General features: G+C 43.2%; 1 protein-coding gene across 1 annotated transcript in view; it reads left to right on the top strand.

Annotated features, from left to right (window-relative positions):
- Positions 1-4,965: 4,965 nt before the first annotated feature.
- LOC126474477 (putative fatty acyl-CoA reductase CG5065) overlaps positions 4,966-18,847 on the top strand; it is a 203,239-nt gene continuing 189,357 nt past the window's right edge. Inside the window, exon 1 of the mRNA XM_050101949.1 lies at positions 4,966-5,184. Coding sequence (XP_049957906.1) covers positions 4,966-5,184 — 219 coding nt within the window. The remainder of the gene's footprint in view (positions 5,185-18,847) is intronic.

The raw sequence follows: 18,847 nt of genomic DNA, 5'->3' as shown, positions 1-18,847 counted from the left end.
TCCTTGTCAAACTAAACCTGTAAGTGTAAGGGACAGTCAAATGGAAATGAGGAAGATGAGAAAAAAGTATGTAAACTATTTATTATTTCAAAACTAATCGCCGTAGCTGTTAATACATCTGTCCCACAGTGAGATAAGATGGTGAATGCCTTCATGGAGAAATGTTTGTGGTAGTTTACGGAATCGTGATTGTGTCCATGCTTGCAGCTCTTTGTCCAAAGCAAATAGACGCCTACGAATGTCTTTCTTCAGGGCTCCAAAAATAAGGAAATCACATGGGGAAAGATCGGGACAGTATGGTGGTTGAGCTAGAGCTTTCTAGCGAAATTTCTGCAGCGTACTCGAAACAACTATGGCAACCTGTGCGCGGGCACTTTGTTGAAGGTTGTTTCGAGTATGCTGCAGAAGTTTCGCTGGGAAGCCCGAACACATCCTTCATACAGTCCCGATCTCTCCCCATGTGATTTCCGTGTTTGTGGAGCCCTGAAGAAAGACAATCGTAGCCGTCGATTTGCTTCGGAAGAAAAGCTGCAAGCATGGATACGATATTGGTTCTGTGGGCAACCGCAAACATTCTTCAAATGGTTGAAATGGCTCTGAGCACTATGGGACTTAACATCTGAGGTCATCAGTCCCCTAGAACTTAGGACTACTTAAACTTTTGAAATAATAAGCAATTTACTTATTTTTTCCCATCTGTCTCGTTTTCATTTGAGCCCCTCCTATGAATTATTTTGTAGTTATTAGATGGCAATATCAAAAAACGTTCAGTATCCTTGTAAAAATGGTATATGGATGAAGAAAACTACTACTACTCCAAAAAACGTTCAGTATCCTTGTAAAAATGGTATATGGATGAATAAAACTACTACTACTAATAATAATAATAAAAGGAAACGAATATTCGTCCGACAAACGAGAATTTTCACGAGAACATGCAGCAACTATTCTCATTTTGGTCTCGAGAACTGCCGATAAAAACCGATCCGAGTTGTTAAACGGGAGATCTTGTTTCCGTATTTGGTGTTCGAACACTCGATGTCTTTTCACGAGAACAGCGAGAAGAAGTTGTAGTAACAGTTCAACTACGTTCAAAAGACAGTCAGTTCCGACCAACTGACTGGAAAACGAGAACCAAAAACACTCACTACACTGTATGCAACTGGAATTGGTTTCTACTCTCTCCTGCCGATAATCTCGTCCAGAAATAAAACCTAATAACAGTCAAAAGTCAAAAAGTAAGACGAACTTCACAAAAGCATTACACTTAATGTTACACTGGAACAAATGAAGTTTGTTTTCTTCTTCGTTGAACAGCAAGGCTCTGCTATGCGCCATCTTCCTACTGACCACATGTACGGCCACTAAACACCCCACCCCATGCCTAGAACTCTGACAACCGATCAGGCCGGTTCCCACGCCCCCGCACAGAGCACGCTTGCGAACTATTTCAGAACTGACTTTGCCTGTTGTCTTTCGTCTCGGAGTCTCCGGCCGACGTTTGTTCAGCGATTTTTCTAATGTTTCACCAACACTAGTGGCTGGCATTGCCAAATATTCACGCTCCATTGCTGGTGACGGACTGGTTTCGAGAGTCAACCTTTGACAATGCCATCCTCTCGTACTGACGAAACGTGAGAAGTATCATTACATAAACGTCAGCCGAAGATTCCTTAACGAACGCCAATATGCAATAAGTCAATAAGTGAACACAAAACAAGGAACCACATTTAAAAGATTTCTGCACAGATTAAACAACTTTTTTTTATCCGTAAGGGTCACTCACTCCGAACTTAATACCCGTAGCACTCTTTTTTAAAACACCATCTCCGCTCCACGTGGTCCACTAGTGGCCTGCTATCCTCACGAGCACTGCAGGACGACCTCCAATTTCGCCAGCTCCAATACAGCTTTACGAAATTCTCTTACATCCAGCCTGAGGTGCTGAATGCAGGTCGTTTTTGGCAGTTCCCACTCATGATAAGAACACTCCTCTTCAGCAAAAAGCTTCCTGCCAGCGCTCTTCACGAACAAGGGGTATTCCATATTGATATACACTTTATTTTCTGCGTACACTCCCTAAGAACCTCTGTGTCTCAGCGGACAGAGTCCATGCACGATACGGTGGAGGATGCACTGTGATCAGTTTACGTCCAAAACGCTGGGCGAGTTCATTTCTCTGGAAGGGGAGGCCGGCAGTGTCTGCCACCTTTCGACCGGTCAGCAATGACAATCGAGACGCACGGCCTACAATCTTTCTCAAACGATTTTACAGAGACTTTTCGGTAAAAAAATCGTTTTTGCCTTACTTGTAGCTTTGTATGTCAGGTTCAATATGATGCGTCCGTCATTTCGTTAATCGTCGTAGTTACCGTGATATTTACGGGGAAGTAAGATACTGCGCGAAATTAGAAAAAGTTTGCAAAGAAAAATAGGGGTCGCTATGATTTTGCGTTTGATACATATTATGTAATATGTTGCAACATGTGAAAAACTAAAATGTTGAATTTTTCTTTAGACTTGGGTGGTGATCTCTATCTGTTACCAATCTGTAGAAAAGTGATCTAACGTAGCACACTCATTTTCGCAGTCTATAAGGCCAGAGTGAAATATCCACATCATTTCTTATATTTCATAAACGGTTTGCGATATCGAAACGAGATTTTGGCAAATGATAGCTCGCAAAGAGGAGAGTATTTTGCTATACTGTTGTCACACAAAACTTCATTCTCTGCCGTGTTGTTTCCGATGAAAGAATGCATTCTTTAAGGGACATCAATAACTGCTGGAATGAGAAATGCTGCCGGCTGTTGTGGCCGAGCGGTTCTAGACGAAGTCCGGAACCGCGCTGCTGCTACGGTCGCAGGTTCGAATCCTGCTTCGGGCATGATGTGTGTGATGTCCTTAGGTTAGTTAGGTTTAAGTAGTTCTAAGTCTAGGGGACTGATGACCTCAGATGTTAAGTCCCATAGTGCTCAGAGCCATTTTTTTGAGAAATGCTATCGCTTTTGGAACTATGTAAGTGAAGACGTTACATGTTTATTTTGTACTGAGGATGTGCTTTTTTCATAAGATACTGACCTTTCTTTTCCTCTGTTCCTCACTTAATAAACCACTGATTCAGAAATTTTCCCGCAGTTGCAAACTGCACAGCATGTGAAGTGAGACTGTAAACTCCACTGTGTGTTGGTAAAAGAAGGAGATTTTAACATGGCAACATGAGAAATGTGTAGGTTTTACTCAAAATTCGCCGCTCGTCGCACTTCTCTGAAAGTTACAAACAGTTATCAAGCCAGGCGAAAATAAATCGCTGTACTTCCGGCGGAATTCTTTTTAGATACTAACCAAAGCAGAGATGATAGGTCGTTTTGAATGGCCGCCAAGCAACTGTGGGCTTGGAGGGGCCTGGCTTAATATTTACAAAAAGTGTGTGTGTGTAGGCTTGTTACAGGACATCTGCGAAATGATGCCTGCCTCGAATAGGTGGTAATCAGAAGAGGCCAAGTGAGGAAAATATAGGGGGTGTGGCAGTACTTGAACCACAAGACAGCGATGGCAGCCTTGGTTGATCGAATCGCATGAGGACAAGAACTGTGAACGAGAGCACTCCTTTTATCCATTTTCCTGGCCGTTTCTTTTGATTTGCACATTGCAACCTCCAAAAAGTCTTCACAAACGCCATGATATTAATAGGAGTCCCACGGTTCTAGCAGTCAATGAGGAGGATTCCATCCTTATCCCAAAAAATTGTGGCTGTGTGTTTTTCCACTGAGCTGGCCGAAGTGGCTGAGCTGTTCTAGGCGCTAGCGTCTGGAACCGCGCGACCGCCACGGTCGTAGGGTCGAATCCTGCCTCGGGCATGGATGTGTGTGATGTCCTTAGGTTAGTTAGGTTTAAGTAGTTCTAACTTCTAGGTGTTTGTGAAGTATGTGGCAGAGCACGTTTAGCAAGCCGTATGGCCGCCTCCAGTTCTGTGAACATCATGAACCTATTCTCCTGGATATGATTTTCCACTCTTGAAATGTTGACTGGTGTTACTATAGTCACTTTCCTTCCAGAACTGATTCGTTTCTCCGTCGATGTGTGACCACTTTTCCAACCATCCAGCCAGTCGTAGGTACAGGATTTTTCGTGACGGTGCACACCCTTTACACATTGCCACTGATTGCCTGCGAATATTTGCAGTATTTACACCTTCCTTGCACAGAAACAACGTCGCCCAGCGGTCTCCTTGATGATCACACTCCATGTTGTTCACTTATGTAATGATAGCAGCAGGGAAAATGGGCTGTACTGTGCAGGTATTATACTTCTTGTGATGTCCCGCCACCTATGGGTAGACCAAAGTACTATGTACCTGATACTGTAACGATGTATCAGATGACACACCGTGCATGATGGGGATAGTGTATGTATGTGTGAAATCTTATGGGTCTTAACTGCTAAGGTCATCAGTCCCTAAGCTTACACACTACGTAACCTAAATTATCCTAAGGACAAACACACACCCATGCCCGAGGGAGGACTCGAACCTCCTCCGGGACCAGCCGCACAGTCCATGACTGCAGCGCATGATGGGACTAAATAAAGTTTAAATCTGTATGGAACACCTCTCATACTATTTGCCAGCACCTGTTGGAAATCAGCAAAGCAGGTCTTGACCACAGCTGATTTAGAAGGATGTAGGTAAGCCCAGCCAATAATCTGGATAAAGCCTCGTTCCTAGAGGTACTGAATACTGCCCCCAGTGAACACAATAGCCACAAGGCAAGCACATAAGAGCTGCCATGAAATGACATGTTACTAAACTACCCAAAGCGAGAGAATAGTGCAAATTTTGTAGCGCATTTTATTAACGTTTAGCAAAGTAAAGAAAGAATTAGTGATTAAGAAAGAGAAGCGGCCACGTTGGGCACAGTGAGAACGACGGCGGCGAACCTGTGGTGTTGACAGGAGGAGCGAGCCATGGCAGTGGCCAGCAGTGGCGAGGGCAGCCAGGGGCAGATCGCCGAGTGGTTCCGCGGCCGGTCGCTGCTGGTGACGGGCGGCTCCGGCTTCATCGGCAAGGTGCTGCTCGAGAAACTCCTGCGCTCGCTGCCGCAACTGGGCGCCGTCTACGTCCTGCTCAGGGGCAAGCGTGGGGACTCGCCAGCTGCCAGGCTCGAGAACATCAAGCGCCTGCCGGTATGTCACAGATCGCTACAAACTGGTACTTCGTTCATTAATCGCATCACATCTACATTTACATCAACATCTACATCTATATATGCAAGACTACTCTGCACATTAAAGCTAACAGAGGGTGCATAGCATACGACTGTTTCATATTATTTGAGGTTGTAAGTTACCTTCTGCCTCCTCCCAATTTTATCACAGTGTACACTGTAACAGCCTCATTTGTACTGAAACTGCAATCTGTCTGGGATCGCAGCTGGGTTTTAATGCGTCAGAAAAGATCGAAAACTTCTGTAAATCGTACTGACCTGGTGTCTTCGCTCCAAGTAATTGTCCCCATGCAGCGAAAGGCGACGTGTCAGTCTTCATCGGGTACTGATGGCAGAATTGAATTGCTGCTACTGTGACTCGGGCATTTCGACTCAGGCAAACTACACTGACTGGAAACAGAATTGCAACACCAAGAAGGAATTGTGGGAGATAAACGAAACTTGGTAGGAGTGTTTCTACATCTGAAAGAGGAAATGTGTTCAAAGCTGTCTCCAGTCACATACGAGTGGCGCTAGTGGCGCCACTATGAGGATGCAAATCAGGTTTGCTTCAAATGTGTGCTGCAGCAGTCGTGAGCATTACTTAGCTCTGAGATTGGACGTAGTGAGTTGATATTAATCAAGAATGCCTTTAAGACGACGAAGAAGCCATTATCAACAGCCCACTTGAGTTTGAACGAGGTCGTGTAATAGGACTACGGGATGCTGGGTGTTCCTCCCATTAAAATTACTGCATAAAGACTTGACAGAAATGTATCAACTGTACATGACTGCTGGTCGCGATGGCCACGGGAAGGTACGGCCGCAAGAAGACCGGGCTCGGAACGGCCACATCGCACTACCGAGAGGAAATACCATCGTGTACGTCGTATGGCTGCGGTGCACCGTACTGCACCTGTACCAGCAATTAGAGCAGCAGTTGGCACAATCAACTGCTACAAACCGGTTACTTCAAGGGCAGCACCGAGCCAGACACCCCTAGTGTGCATTCCACTGAGCCCAAACCACCGCCATTTGCGACTTGAACGTTGTCGAGCGAGAGCTCACTGTAGGAAAGGATGAAGGTCTGTTGTATTTTCCAATGAAAGCCGGTTGTGCCTCGGTGCGAGTGACGGCCGTGTGCTGGTCAGGAGGAGTCCAGCTGAGGGCCTGCAATCAAACTGCCTGCATGCTAGTCACACTGGACCTACATACACATCTAGTTATGGTATCTGCTGGGGTTTCGTGTGACAGCAGGTGCACTCTCGTGGTTATTTCACGCACCTTCACTGCAAATTTGTACACCAATTTGGTGATTTCAGCTGTTGTGCAGTCATTCATGAACAGTATTCCAAACCCCCATGAACCATGGACCTTGCCATTGGTGGGGAGGCTCGCGTGCCTCAGCGATACAGATGGCCGTACCGTAGGTGCAACCAGAACGGAGGCGTATTTGTTGAGAGGCCACACAAACGTGTGGTTCCTGAAGAGGGGCAGCAGCCTTTTCACTAGTTGCAGGGGCAACAGTCTGGATGATTGACTGATCTGACCTTGCAACACTAACCAAAACGGCCTTGCTGTGCTGGTACTGCGAACGGCTGAAAGCAAGGGGAAACTACAGCCCTAATTTTTCCCAAGGGCATGCAGCTTTACTGTATGGTTAAATGATGGTGGCGTCCTCTCCGGTAAAATATTCCGGATGTAAAATAGTCCCTCATTCGAATCTCTGGGAGGGGACTACTCAAGAGGACGTCGTTATCAGCAGAAAGAAAACTGGCGTTCTACGGATCGGAGCGTGGAATGTCAGATCCCTTAATCGGGCGGGTAGGTTAGAAAATTTAAAAAGGGAAATGGATAGGTTCAAGTTAGATATAGTGGGAATTAGTGAAGTTCGGTGGCAGGAGGAACAAGACTTTTGGTCAGGTGAAAATCCAGGGTTATAAATACAAAATCAAATAGGGGTAATGCAGGAGTAGGTTTAATAATGAATAAAACAATAGGAGTGCGGGTAAGCTACTATCAACAGCACAGTGAACGCATTATTGTGGCCAAGATAGACACGAAGCTCATGCCTACTACAGTAGTACAAGTTTATATGCCAACTAGCTCTGCAGATGATGAAGAAATTGATGAAATGTATGATCAGATAAACGAAATTATTAAGGTAGTGAAGGGAGACGAAAATTTAATAGTCGTGGGTGACTGGAATTCGAGAGTAAGAAAAGGGAGAGAAGGAAACATAGTGTGTGAATATGGATTGGGGGAAAGAAATGAAAGAGGAAGCCGTCTGGTAGAATTTTGCACAGAGCATAACTTCATCACAGCTAACACTTGGTTCAAGAATCATAAAAGAAGGTTGTATACATGGAAGAATCCTGGAGATACTAGACGGTATCAGATAGATTATATAATGGTAAGACAGAGATTTAGGAACCAGGTTTTAAATTGATCACAAACTATTGGTTATGAACTGTAGATTAAAACTGAAGAAATTACAAAAAGGTGGGAATTTAAGGAGATGGGACCTGGATAAACTGACTAAACTAGAGGTTCTAGAGAGTTTCAGGGAGAGCATAAGGGAACAATTGATAGGAATGGGGGAAAGAGATACAGCAGAAGAAGAATGGATAGCTCTGAGGGATTAAGTAGTGAAGGCAGCAGAGGATCAAGTAGGTAAAAAGATGAGGGCTAGTAGACATCCTTGGGTAACAGAAGAAATATTGAATTTAATTGATGAAAGGAGAAAATATAAAAACGCAGTAAATGAAGCAGGCAAAAGGGAATACAAACGTCTCAAAAATGAGATCGACAGGAAGTGCAAAATGGCTAAGCAGGGATGGCTAGAGGACAAATGTAAGGATGTAGAGGCTTATCTCACTAGGGCTAAGATAGATACTGCCGACAGGAAAATTAAAGAGGCCTTTGGAGAAAAGAGAACCACTTGTATGAATATCAAGAGCTCAGTTGGAAACCCAGTTCTAAGCAAAGAAGGTAAAGCAGAAAGGTGGAAGGAATATATACAGGGTGTATACAAGGACGATGTACTTGAGGACAATATTATGGAAATGGAAGAGGATGTAGGAAGATGAAATGGGAGATAAGATACTGCGTGAAGAGTTTGACAGAGAACTGAAAGACCTGAGTCGAAACAAGGCTCCGGGAGTAGACAACATTCCATTGGAACTACTGACGGCCTTGGGAGAGCCAATGCTGACAAAACTCTACATCTGGTGAGCAAGATGTATGAGACAAGAGAAATACCCTCAGACTTCAAGAAGAATATAATAATTCCAATCCCAAAGAAAGCAGGTGTTGACAGATGTGAAAATTACCGAACTATCAGTTTAATAAGTCACAGCTGCAAAATACTAACGCGAATTCTTTACAGACGAATGGAAAAACTGGTAGAAGCCGACCTCGGGGAAGATCAGTTTGGATTCCGTCGAAATGTTGGAACACGTGAGGCAATACTGACTTTACGACTTATCTTTGAAGAAAGATTAAGGAAAGGCAAACCTACGTTTCTAGCATGTGTAGTCATAGAGAAAGCTTTTGACAATGTTGACTGGAATACTCTCTTTCAAATTATAAAGGTGGCAGGGGTAAAATACAGGGAGCGAAAGGCTATTTACAATTTGTACAGAAAACAGAGGGCAGTTATAAGAGTCGAGGGGCATGAAAGGAAAGCAGCGGTTGGGAAGGGAGTGAGACAGGGTTGTAGCCTGTCCCAGATGTTATTCAATCTGTATATTGAGCAAGCAGTAAAAGAAACAAAAGAAAAATTCGGAGTAGGTATTAAAATCCATGGAGAAGAAATAAAAACTTTGAGGTTCACCGATGACATTGTAATTATGTCAGAGACAGGAAAGAACTTGGAAGAGCAGTTGAACGGAATGGACAGTATCTTGAAAGGAGGATATAAGATGAACATCAACAAAAGCAAAACGAGGATAATGGAATGTAATCGAATTAAGTCGGGTGATGCAGAGGGAATTAGATTAGGAAATGAGACACTTAAAGTGTCCTACCAACCGATCCCTTCTTCTAGTCAAGTTGTGCCACAAATTTCTCTTCTCCCCAATTCTATTCAATACCTCCTCATTAGTTATGTGATCTACCCATCTAACCTTCAGCATTCCTCTGTAGCACCACATTTCGAAAGCTTGTATTCTCTTCTTGTCTAAACTGTTTATCGTCCAAGTTTCACTTCCATACATGGCTACACTCCATACAAATACTTTCAGAAACGACTTCCTGACACTTAAATCTATACTCGATGTTAACAAATTTCTCTTCTTCAGAAATGCTTTCCGTGCCATTGCCAGTCTACATTTTATATCCTCTCTACTTCGACCATCATCAGTTATTTTGCTCCCTAAATGGCAAAACTCGTTTACTACTTTAAGTGTCTCGTTTCCTAATCTAATTCCCTCTGCATCACCTGATTTAATCCGACTACATTCCATTATCCTCGTTTTGCTTTTGTTCATGTTCATCTTATATCCGCCTTTCAAGACACTGTCCATTCCGTTCAGCTGCTCTTCCAGGTCCTGCGCTGTCTCCGACGGAATAACAATGTCATCGGCGAATCTCAAAGTTTTTATTTCTTTTCCATGGATTTTAATTCCTACTCCGAATTTTTCTTTTGTTTCCTTTACTGCTTGCTCAATACACAGATTGAATAACTTCGGGGATAGGCTACAACCCTGCCTCACTCCCTTCCCAACCACTGCTTCCCTTTCATGTCCCGCGACTCTTATAACTGCCATCTGTTTTCTGTACAAATTGTAAATAGCCTTTCGCTCCCTGTATTTAACCCCTGCCACCTTCAAAATTTGAAAGAGAGTATTCCAGTCAACATTGTCAAAAGCTTTCTCAAAGTCTACAAATGCTAGAAACGTAGGTTTGCCTTTCCTTAATCTAAGATAACTCGTAGGGTCAGTATTGCCTGACGTGTTCCAACAATGCTACGGAATCCGAACTGATCTTCCCCGAGGTCGACTTCTAAGAGTTATTAATGTACCATTATTCCACATTTGCAATAGCTTTTCTCGCACTTACATTAACCTGTGATCTTGCAACGCTAATCACTTAAATATGTTACCTAGATAAATTTATTCCAGAAATTTCATTACTCTACATCAATTATTTTTTGGTGCTGCAATTTTTTTTTTCTGTCAGTGTACTTGCCAGCAAAATGACCTTGGTGAAATGTCAAGGCAGCAGCCAGCGTGGTTCCACTGTCACAGTAGTCTTGAGTGGCAGCCAGTTATGACACCAATGTTGCTGTGTCAGAGTATCAAGATACCACTTCCTGATGCCAGTTTTACCCGTGGAGCTGGGCTCGTGTTGTTAACAGTGCGGAATGCGAGTGAGTGGTCCGGTTCATGCCCAGAGGCATCAGTGACACAGTGGTATCTACAGCAACATTTATTAGTTGTACAAAATGTATAAAGTTATAAGTGGCTTCAGAATTGCGGTCGGCAGCTTAGCGTAATCGCGTGTGCCACGAAGAAGTGCTGATGCCTTGTCAGCAAATTGTGAAATGACTCTCGTAGGTCAGTGCCATGGCTGTGAGCTGTACTGGGGCAAGGGAGGGGCCGCCTGCCCAGACGTTCCGCAATGACCCAGAGGGGCTTCCACCGCAGCACTCTCTAAGGAAGACCATCGCAGCTCAGGTGAAGAATGCCGACTGTAGTCGAGGATGCCAGTTGTCGTGTAGACTAGGCCCTGACCATCTACCGTGGATCGAACAAGATGGCAGCACGTGCTCACGAGTCAGCCAGGAGACTATATGGACGCGCCACGCCTGGTCAGCCTGCTAGTGTAGCTGGGCCAGCTGCACCCGAGTTGGGTTGGGTTGATTTCGGGGGAAGAGACCAAACTGCGAGGTCATCGGTCTCATCAGATTAGGGAAGGATGGGGAAGGAAGTCTGCCGTGCCCTTTCAAAGGAACCATCGCAGCATTTGCCTTAAGTGATTTAGGGAAATCACGGAAAACCTAAATCAGGATGGCCGGACGCGGGATTGAACCGTCGTCCTCCCGAATGCGAGTCCAGTGTGCTAAGTACTGCGCCACCTCGCTGGGTGCACCCGTGTCTTCTCATCCGTGGGACCCATCAGGCAGCAACAGCAGACCACGGCTGTGGTATACATCAACAATAACCAGCAAGTAGATACCAGGCTGGCCATCATTGATCAGCTTGTCGTGGTTTCACTGACACTCAATAGACAGTTACTCTCTCTGTTATAGCGACACGGGCTGCAGGACAGAATATCTTCTTGTAAAGTGCAAAAGAATCGATATTCAAGGGGGCTGAGTAATGCCTATGACAAAAAATTGTATTTGTGTCATTTTATCGTACACTACGAATTAACAAAAACGCTTTCATAGATAAACTCAATTTGCTAATACTATTAGTGTCAAGATCCAGACATCATAAACTTTTCATAGCCGGCGACATTAACATAGACATGAGAGAAAAAAAGAATGTATCTCAATAAATACGATAAAGTCACTTAATCTCTACCGCATCAGTGAACAACCTTCTTCTGTTTACAGGCGGATTTTCGTTGTTTCCTGATTACTCATTTCATCGCTATAATGTCAAACGCAAGATGCTGCGGTTGAACTTACCATTGTAGCTGTTGCGGTGGGAAAAACTTTAGTGCAAAGCTTGAACATTTGTATGTTACATCATACATTACTAATGAAGACTCCCCATGTTTGTCAGTTAAGAGCCTGGTCTCCAGAGAAGAATGGCAACTTCGTACTAGCATTCCAATACACTACAAATCTTTGCCGCATTAAGTCGCTGCGAGAAGAGGGCGATAAATTTCAAGTGAACGCCCGAAATACAAGCAGCTCTCAATAAATGAACAAATAACATATAGTGTATAATTTAACAGGAAATGAAAAGTAGATTAGCTCGAATGAATTTTGCAACAAAGAATGATGTATGAAATACACTGAAGTGACACAAGTCTTCGAATACCTTCTGAGATCGTGTCGGATCTCCTTTTGCTCAGCGCGATGTAATGCGGTAACTCGATGTGGCGTGGACTCAATAAGTCGTTGGAAGTCCCCTGTAGAAATATTGGGCCATGCTGCCTCCATAGCCATCCATAATTGCAACGTATTGCTGATGCAGGATTGTATGCACGAACTGACCTCTCGATTATGCCCCATAAATGTTGGATGGGATTCATGTCGGGCGATCTCTGTGATGATCATACACATTTTCTCACGTAAAAGACATCCTTTGTTCCTGCAGCCAAACTTTCTAAAATGATTTACACCACACAAACTCTCATCAGTAATAGTTCATGTAGTGTTTCGCAAGTGTGGTATTTCCCACAAGAACTCATCTCTCTTTCTTGCTACTCGGTTATTTACCACCTGTTCAGTTTTTTTTTAACTTTTTGTCTCTGAAGCCCAGTTTCCGAATTGCATCCAGAAGGGTCGTTTCACTCATATCAGGGAAGCCTTCAGTCTTCAGCTTTTCCAATACGTCTGCTATGTTAGAAATTGCCTTTCCACATAGAAGTCCTACGACTTAGTATTTAAATTCGTCGATTGCAAACTTCTGTCGCCTGCCGCAACTCTTTTTTCGGTGATACAGGATATGAAATTTCTCTATATTCTCTCGATATTCGCTTCACTGAACTTTCACTGATACCGAAACATTCACAAGTTCTCACTACTGACTATACGGAACTGCTGGCATCCCGTTCTTTTTTGGACTCAAAGTAAGCAAGCGCACTGATCACTATAGACTTTTCTCAACTCCGTAAATTATGCATGGTTTTACGCGAGTGCAAGGCAAGTAATGATATCAGGAGGACTGCCTCATGATAGTTTTCTAACTGACGGGAAGTCCCATGAAAACATTACGACAATTGTACGGAAATACTTTTCACAAGTCCAGCAACATAATACACGCGAGCACGAGGCGCTTAAAGATGCGAAAGCAAATTAAGCACTTGATATTAGAGCTTTATGTAGATTTATGCGCATAAAAACATAATAACTGTTATTTATTTATTTAATAGTAAGGCTAGGTCGTACTGTCCGTGAGACCTTCAGGAAATCTGGGAAGGCACCAGAAGATAAACACTTGTTAATCACTGTGACTAGGGGCTGAGCAAGCTCTGGTATTATTTTCTTCAGTATTGTGCACGGCATACCATAGATATCTGGACTCTCTGAATGCTTGTAGGACTTTACTGTTTTTACAAGGTCCTCAGGCTGTATTTCCCCCAGTTTTTAAATGTGCAGCTTACACTTTTCATATTGGCCATGGGATCTAAGCTGAAACTGGAATTTCATTTACCGTACTTTCCACTACACTAATAAGGTACTGGTTAAAGGCACCAGGACTACCGGAATTTAAGACGAAAGTAGGATTCTTCCTGTGCTCATTTACCAGACTGCATAATGCTTTACATGGATTATGAGCCTCTTTAATGAACCTGTCATTGTGTTTCTTTTTTGCATCCTCCACTGCCTTTCTCTAGATCGTTATGGCTCTTAAACAGTTACAGTGAAGCAGTTCTTTAGTTGGAAGATCTACGCCTATTTTCATGTGGTCTCTGAATGTTTTGGTGATGCATTACAATTTCTTTAGCTCAGGTGTATACCATATCTCCCCTTTAATGGTTGTTTCCCTTCCTTGTGACTTGCTTGCAGGGTTCTTCTTGAGAATTTCTGAGAAAATTTAATGAAATTTTGTTCTTAAGGTTCGGAACAGACATTCAAATGAGTCACTGGACCCCATTTCTGCAAGGTTCTGTTGCCAGTTTACACTAGACAGTGCTGCTTTAAGGTCGTTAAATCTTTCTTCTTTGATAACTCTTCTATTGAATGTGTATCTTGAGTGCCATGTGATTGGTTGCAATTTACTTTTGCTCTCCATACTAAGCTCCATTACTAATCCACTGTGGTCTGCAATCACTGGTTCACTACACTGATATTATTTTCCCAAGTACTGAGGTTGGTGACAACTGTGTCTAGACAGGCCACACCTCTTGTTGGGGGCTGGTTTGCTACAAACAACCCATAGATGTTCATTAAGTTCATGAAAACCCTCTCTTTAGTACTTCCACTTTCTATGTGTATGTTGAAGTCACCACACAATGCGAGTTTAGACTTAAGGCGTGTAAGGTAAGATAAACAGTTATCCATAAGTGCAGTGAAGTTTTCGAAGTTACCATCCGGTGAATGATATACAGAGATAACAGTGAGATCAGTGTTTGGTAACACAGATCCACGTATGTACAAAAGTTTTTAAATCAATTTCCTCTACACTAAGATTTTTGTTTGCGTACAGGGACACACTACCGTGAGTTGCAGTAGGTCTATACTATGCACTTACCATATCTAAATACTCAAAAGATTTGTAATAGTTACCCTCTGCTTCAGTCAAACAGTGCTCTCACAGAAACATAAAACATGTGGTTTCACTTCTTCTACAAAGAACGATAAAAGGTCCACCTTGGTTCTTAAGCACTGTAGATTTACACTAGATATAACTAATGGCATATTACTGTTATCAACATATTATATAGTATTTTTGGTTTTTCATGTACATTCTGAGTCATTTCGTGCATTTTGTTGGTTTGTTGTTCTACTGTAGCGGATGAGAATTGCTTATCTCTAAAACTATCAGTTCTTTTCCGGTAATGAACCTCACGCCAGTCTGTATTTGTATGGTGTGAAGGCATCACTTCTAAAAGCTTACAGAGTCATGAGGAGCATTTTGGTCATTATTGATTATGTCACGTCAATTATGATCGTAGACTCCAAGTTAATGATTATTTTTCGCGGTGTCAAACGTACATTTATGGCTGTACCAAATTACTGTCAGGTTATCAGACTTCGTGGTTTTTCCTAGGGTAGCAGATGTAACTCGTAAAAATTAGTCATTTTTGAAATCTTTGTTACTGTCTATTTCGTAGGCGTTAGCTGACATTCAAGTTATCTCTGTTTCGTACGTTTTGTGTGCTTTTTTGATGGTGTTATGCTCAAAATGTGCAGTGAAATATAGAAATATCTAGAGAAAATTATTTATAAAGTCTGCCAATGAGAACGAAAGATTTGATGACAATTCAGATTACACGTTTATCGAATTATTTTCACAGATTGTGTTGCTATGAAGGATTTTCCTGCAGGTAAATCAGGAAATCAACCCGAGCAAATAAATGATGCTAGTGAGTACAATGTTGGGTTGTGTACCTCTCCATGTGTCAATGTGTATCAGACTGTACTCCACTATGACAGCAAAATTTTTCTTTGTTCTTGTGTTTTGTGTGTTTCTTTGGCTCTGAGCACTATGGGACTTAACATCTTTGGTCATCAGTCCCCTAGAACTTAGAACTACTTAAACCTAACTAACCTAAGGACAGCACACAACACCCAGTCATCACGAGGCAGAGAAAATCCCTGACCCCGCCGGGAATCGAACCCGGGAACCCGGGCGTGGGAAGCGAGAACGCTACCGCACGACCACGAGCTGCGGACTGTGTTTCTTTAGATTTCAATGGGCCGTACAAGAAATTTAAAGAGAGAGATCACTTGTTTACTTACTAGGGAATGTATCTGAATGCCACAACTCCTTTTCATTTTTCCTGCGATGATTACCATTAAATTGAAACGTCGTCTGTGGATTCAGATTTAACACTAGAAATGCCAGAATGTGTACATTTAAAATAGAAATTACAATAAACCTAAAAAGTTTTGAAATTACAACTAGATGTTTCTACACGCGAGTTATAACTTCCAGAAAAGCACATATTTTAGCCAGTGCATAGCACTAGCACCGTGACTATTAAACTATGCAAAGGAAGTTTTCTCCTAATTACCGCCTGACTTATATTACTTCTTAAAGTTAACACTTGCAAAATATGCTCGGAAAAGCATGCTTTCTCTCAAATATTTCCGGGTAAGTCGCACCCTTTTCAACTAAAGTATAATATTCCTACCTCGTTCCGGTAAAGTACAGGGTGTCCCATTAAAACCGGTACGCCTCACCCCCGAGATTCAAGTAACAATGAACTAAGTAAACAAAAATAGTAACGTCAAAACATGTTGTTGCCTGTTTATAATAGATGATGGTAGTGATGACCATGGGCATCGAGGCGTCGCTGTCTTCGTGTGATTACTTTACCAGCAACACGCTGTAATCCTGCAAGGGCGGTGTTAATTTCTCTAGTAATGCTGTGCGGACTGTCAGCATATACGTTGCTTTTTAGTGCGCCCCATGCGTAAAAATCTCACGATGCTAAGTCCGGGGACCTTGGAGACCATAGGCCTGTACTGGCACGTCTGACTTCAGGGAGTACATTAGCGATGCGGACCATTCTTTGGTTGGATGTGTGAACAGTTGTCCATTTGTTGGAATACTGCATACAGCTTCTCTGCATCTGTTAACTGTGCTCCGAAAGAGTCAAAGATCTCTAGATATCTAGCACTGTTCGAGGTGTAATTGAAAAATAAGAGCCCAATAATGCGCATGCCGGACGACGCACGTCAAACACGTATCTTCTCTGAGTGGAGAGGTTCTACATGCAGAATATGTGTTGTCCTGCAACCAGTATCTGCAGTTCTAAGAGTTTACATAATATGACAAATGAAACCAGACCTCGTCTGACATGAAGTAAAGCCAAGGGTCCAAGTAACCGTTAGCAACTGAGTCTCTTTTTTAGAGGTGGTTGCGGGACTCGGCTGTTCGATACAGGATGTCAAAGCAAACATCTTTCAACTGTCTGGCTTCCAAACTTATTTGATTTCGCTAACAGTTTCAGCGTTTTACTACGCCATCTTCAGGCCCATGACCGACTTGTAGGCAGATTCTACCTCGGTTGTGATCAAAACAGGGGCCAGAAATACTGGTATTAGTAGATTTTTGCCATAGCAATCACTTCAGAGTCGGAAGATTATGGTTGAAGTGATCGCGATAGCAAAAATCTACTACAATACTGGCCATTAAAATTGCTACACCAAGAAGAAATGTAGACGATAAACGGGTATTCATTGGACAAATATACTATACTAGAACTGTCATGTGATTACATTTTCTCGCAGTTTGGATGCATAAATCCTGAGAAATCAGTACCCAGAACAACCACCTCTGGCCGTAATAACGTCTTTGATACGCCTGGGCATTGAGTCAAACAGAACTTCGATGGCGTGTACAGGTACAGCTGCCCATGCAGCTTCAACACGATACCACAGTTCATCAAGAGTAGTGACTGGCGTATTGTGACGAGACAGTTGCTCGACCATCATTGATCAGACGTTTTCAGTTGGTGAGAGATCTGGAGAATGTGCTCGCCAGAGCAGCAGTCGAACATTTTCTATATCCACAAAGGCCCGTACAGGACCTGCAACATGCGGTCATGCATTATACTGCTGAAATGTAGGGTTTCGCAGGGATCGAATGAAGGGTAGAGCCACGGGTCGTAACACATCTGAATTGTAGCGTCCACTGTTCCAAAGTGCCGTCAATGCGAACAAGAGGTGACCGAGACGTGTAACCAATGGCACCCCATACCATCACGCCGGGCGATACGCCAGTATGGCGATGACGAATACACGCTTCCAATATGCGTTCACCGCGAAGTCGCCAAACACGGATGCGACCATCATAATGCTATAAACAGAACCTGGATTCATCCGAAAATATGACGTTTTGCCATTCGTGCACCCAGGTTCTTCGTTGAGTACACCATCGCAGGCGCTCCTGTCTGTGATGCAGCGTCAAGGGTAACGGCAGCCACGGTCTCCGAGCTGATAGTCCATGCTGCTGCAAACGTCTTCGAACAGTTCGTGCAGATGGTTGTTGTCTTGCAAACGTCCCCATCTGTTGACTGAGGGATCGAGACGTGGCTGCACGATCCGTTGCAGCAATGCGGATAAAATGCCTGTTATCTCGACTGCTAGTGATACGAGGCCGTTGGGATCCAGCACGACGTTCCGTATTACCGTTCTGAACCCACCTATTCCATATTCTGCTAACAGTCGTTGGATCTCGACCAACGCAAGCAGCAATGTCGCGATACGATAAACCACAATCGCGATAGGCTACAATCCGACCTTTACCAAAGTCGGAAACGTGATGGTACACATTTTTCCACCTTACACGAGGCATCACAACAACGTTTCACAAGGCAACGCCCGTCAACTGCTGTTTGTGTATGAGAAATCGGTTGGAAACTTTCCTCATGTCAGCACGTTGTAGGTGTCGCCACCGGCACCAACCTTGTGTGAATGCTCTGAAAAGCTAATCATTTGCATATCACAGCATCTTCTTCCTGTCGGTTAAATTTCACGTCTGTAGCACATCATCTTCGTGGTGCAGCAATTTTAATGGCCAGTAGTGTAAGTTTGGAAACTAGTCGGCTGTTAGTAATTGATGATAACAGTCGGTTACAATAATGAAGTCTTTTTTCCTCATCCTCAAATTTCAAGTCTTGCACCACACTCATACTATTGGCTTTTAATTTCATATGTTTTAATATACGATGTACGAGATACCTACTTACCGACTTGTGCGGACTTCTCGTACTGTCCACTCGAATTGTGCGTATAGTTTCAGGAGTCCTCCATGTCGGTTGTGTATTCCTCTACACGTTCTGAAGGGATG

The sequence above is a fragment of the Schistocerca serialis genome, chromosome 4 (genome assembly GCF_023864345.2).
Source record: "Schistocerca serialis cubense isolate TAMUIC-IGC-003099 chromosome 4, iqSchSeri2.2, whole genome shotgun sequence".
Classification (NCBI taxonomy): Eukaryota; Metazoa; Arthropoda; class Insecta; order Orthoptera; family Acrididae; genus Schistocerca; species Schistocerca serialis.
Note: the sequence above shows the minus strand (reverse complement) of the source record. Positions and strands in the feature narration are given on the sequence as shown.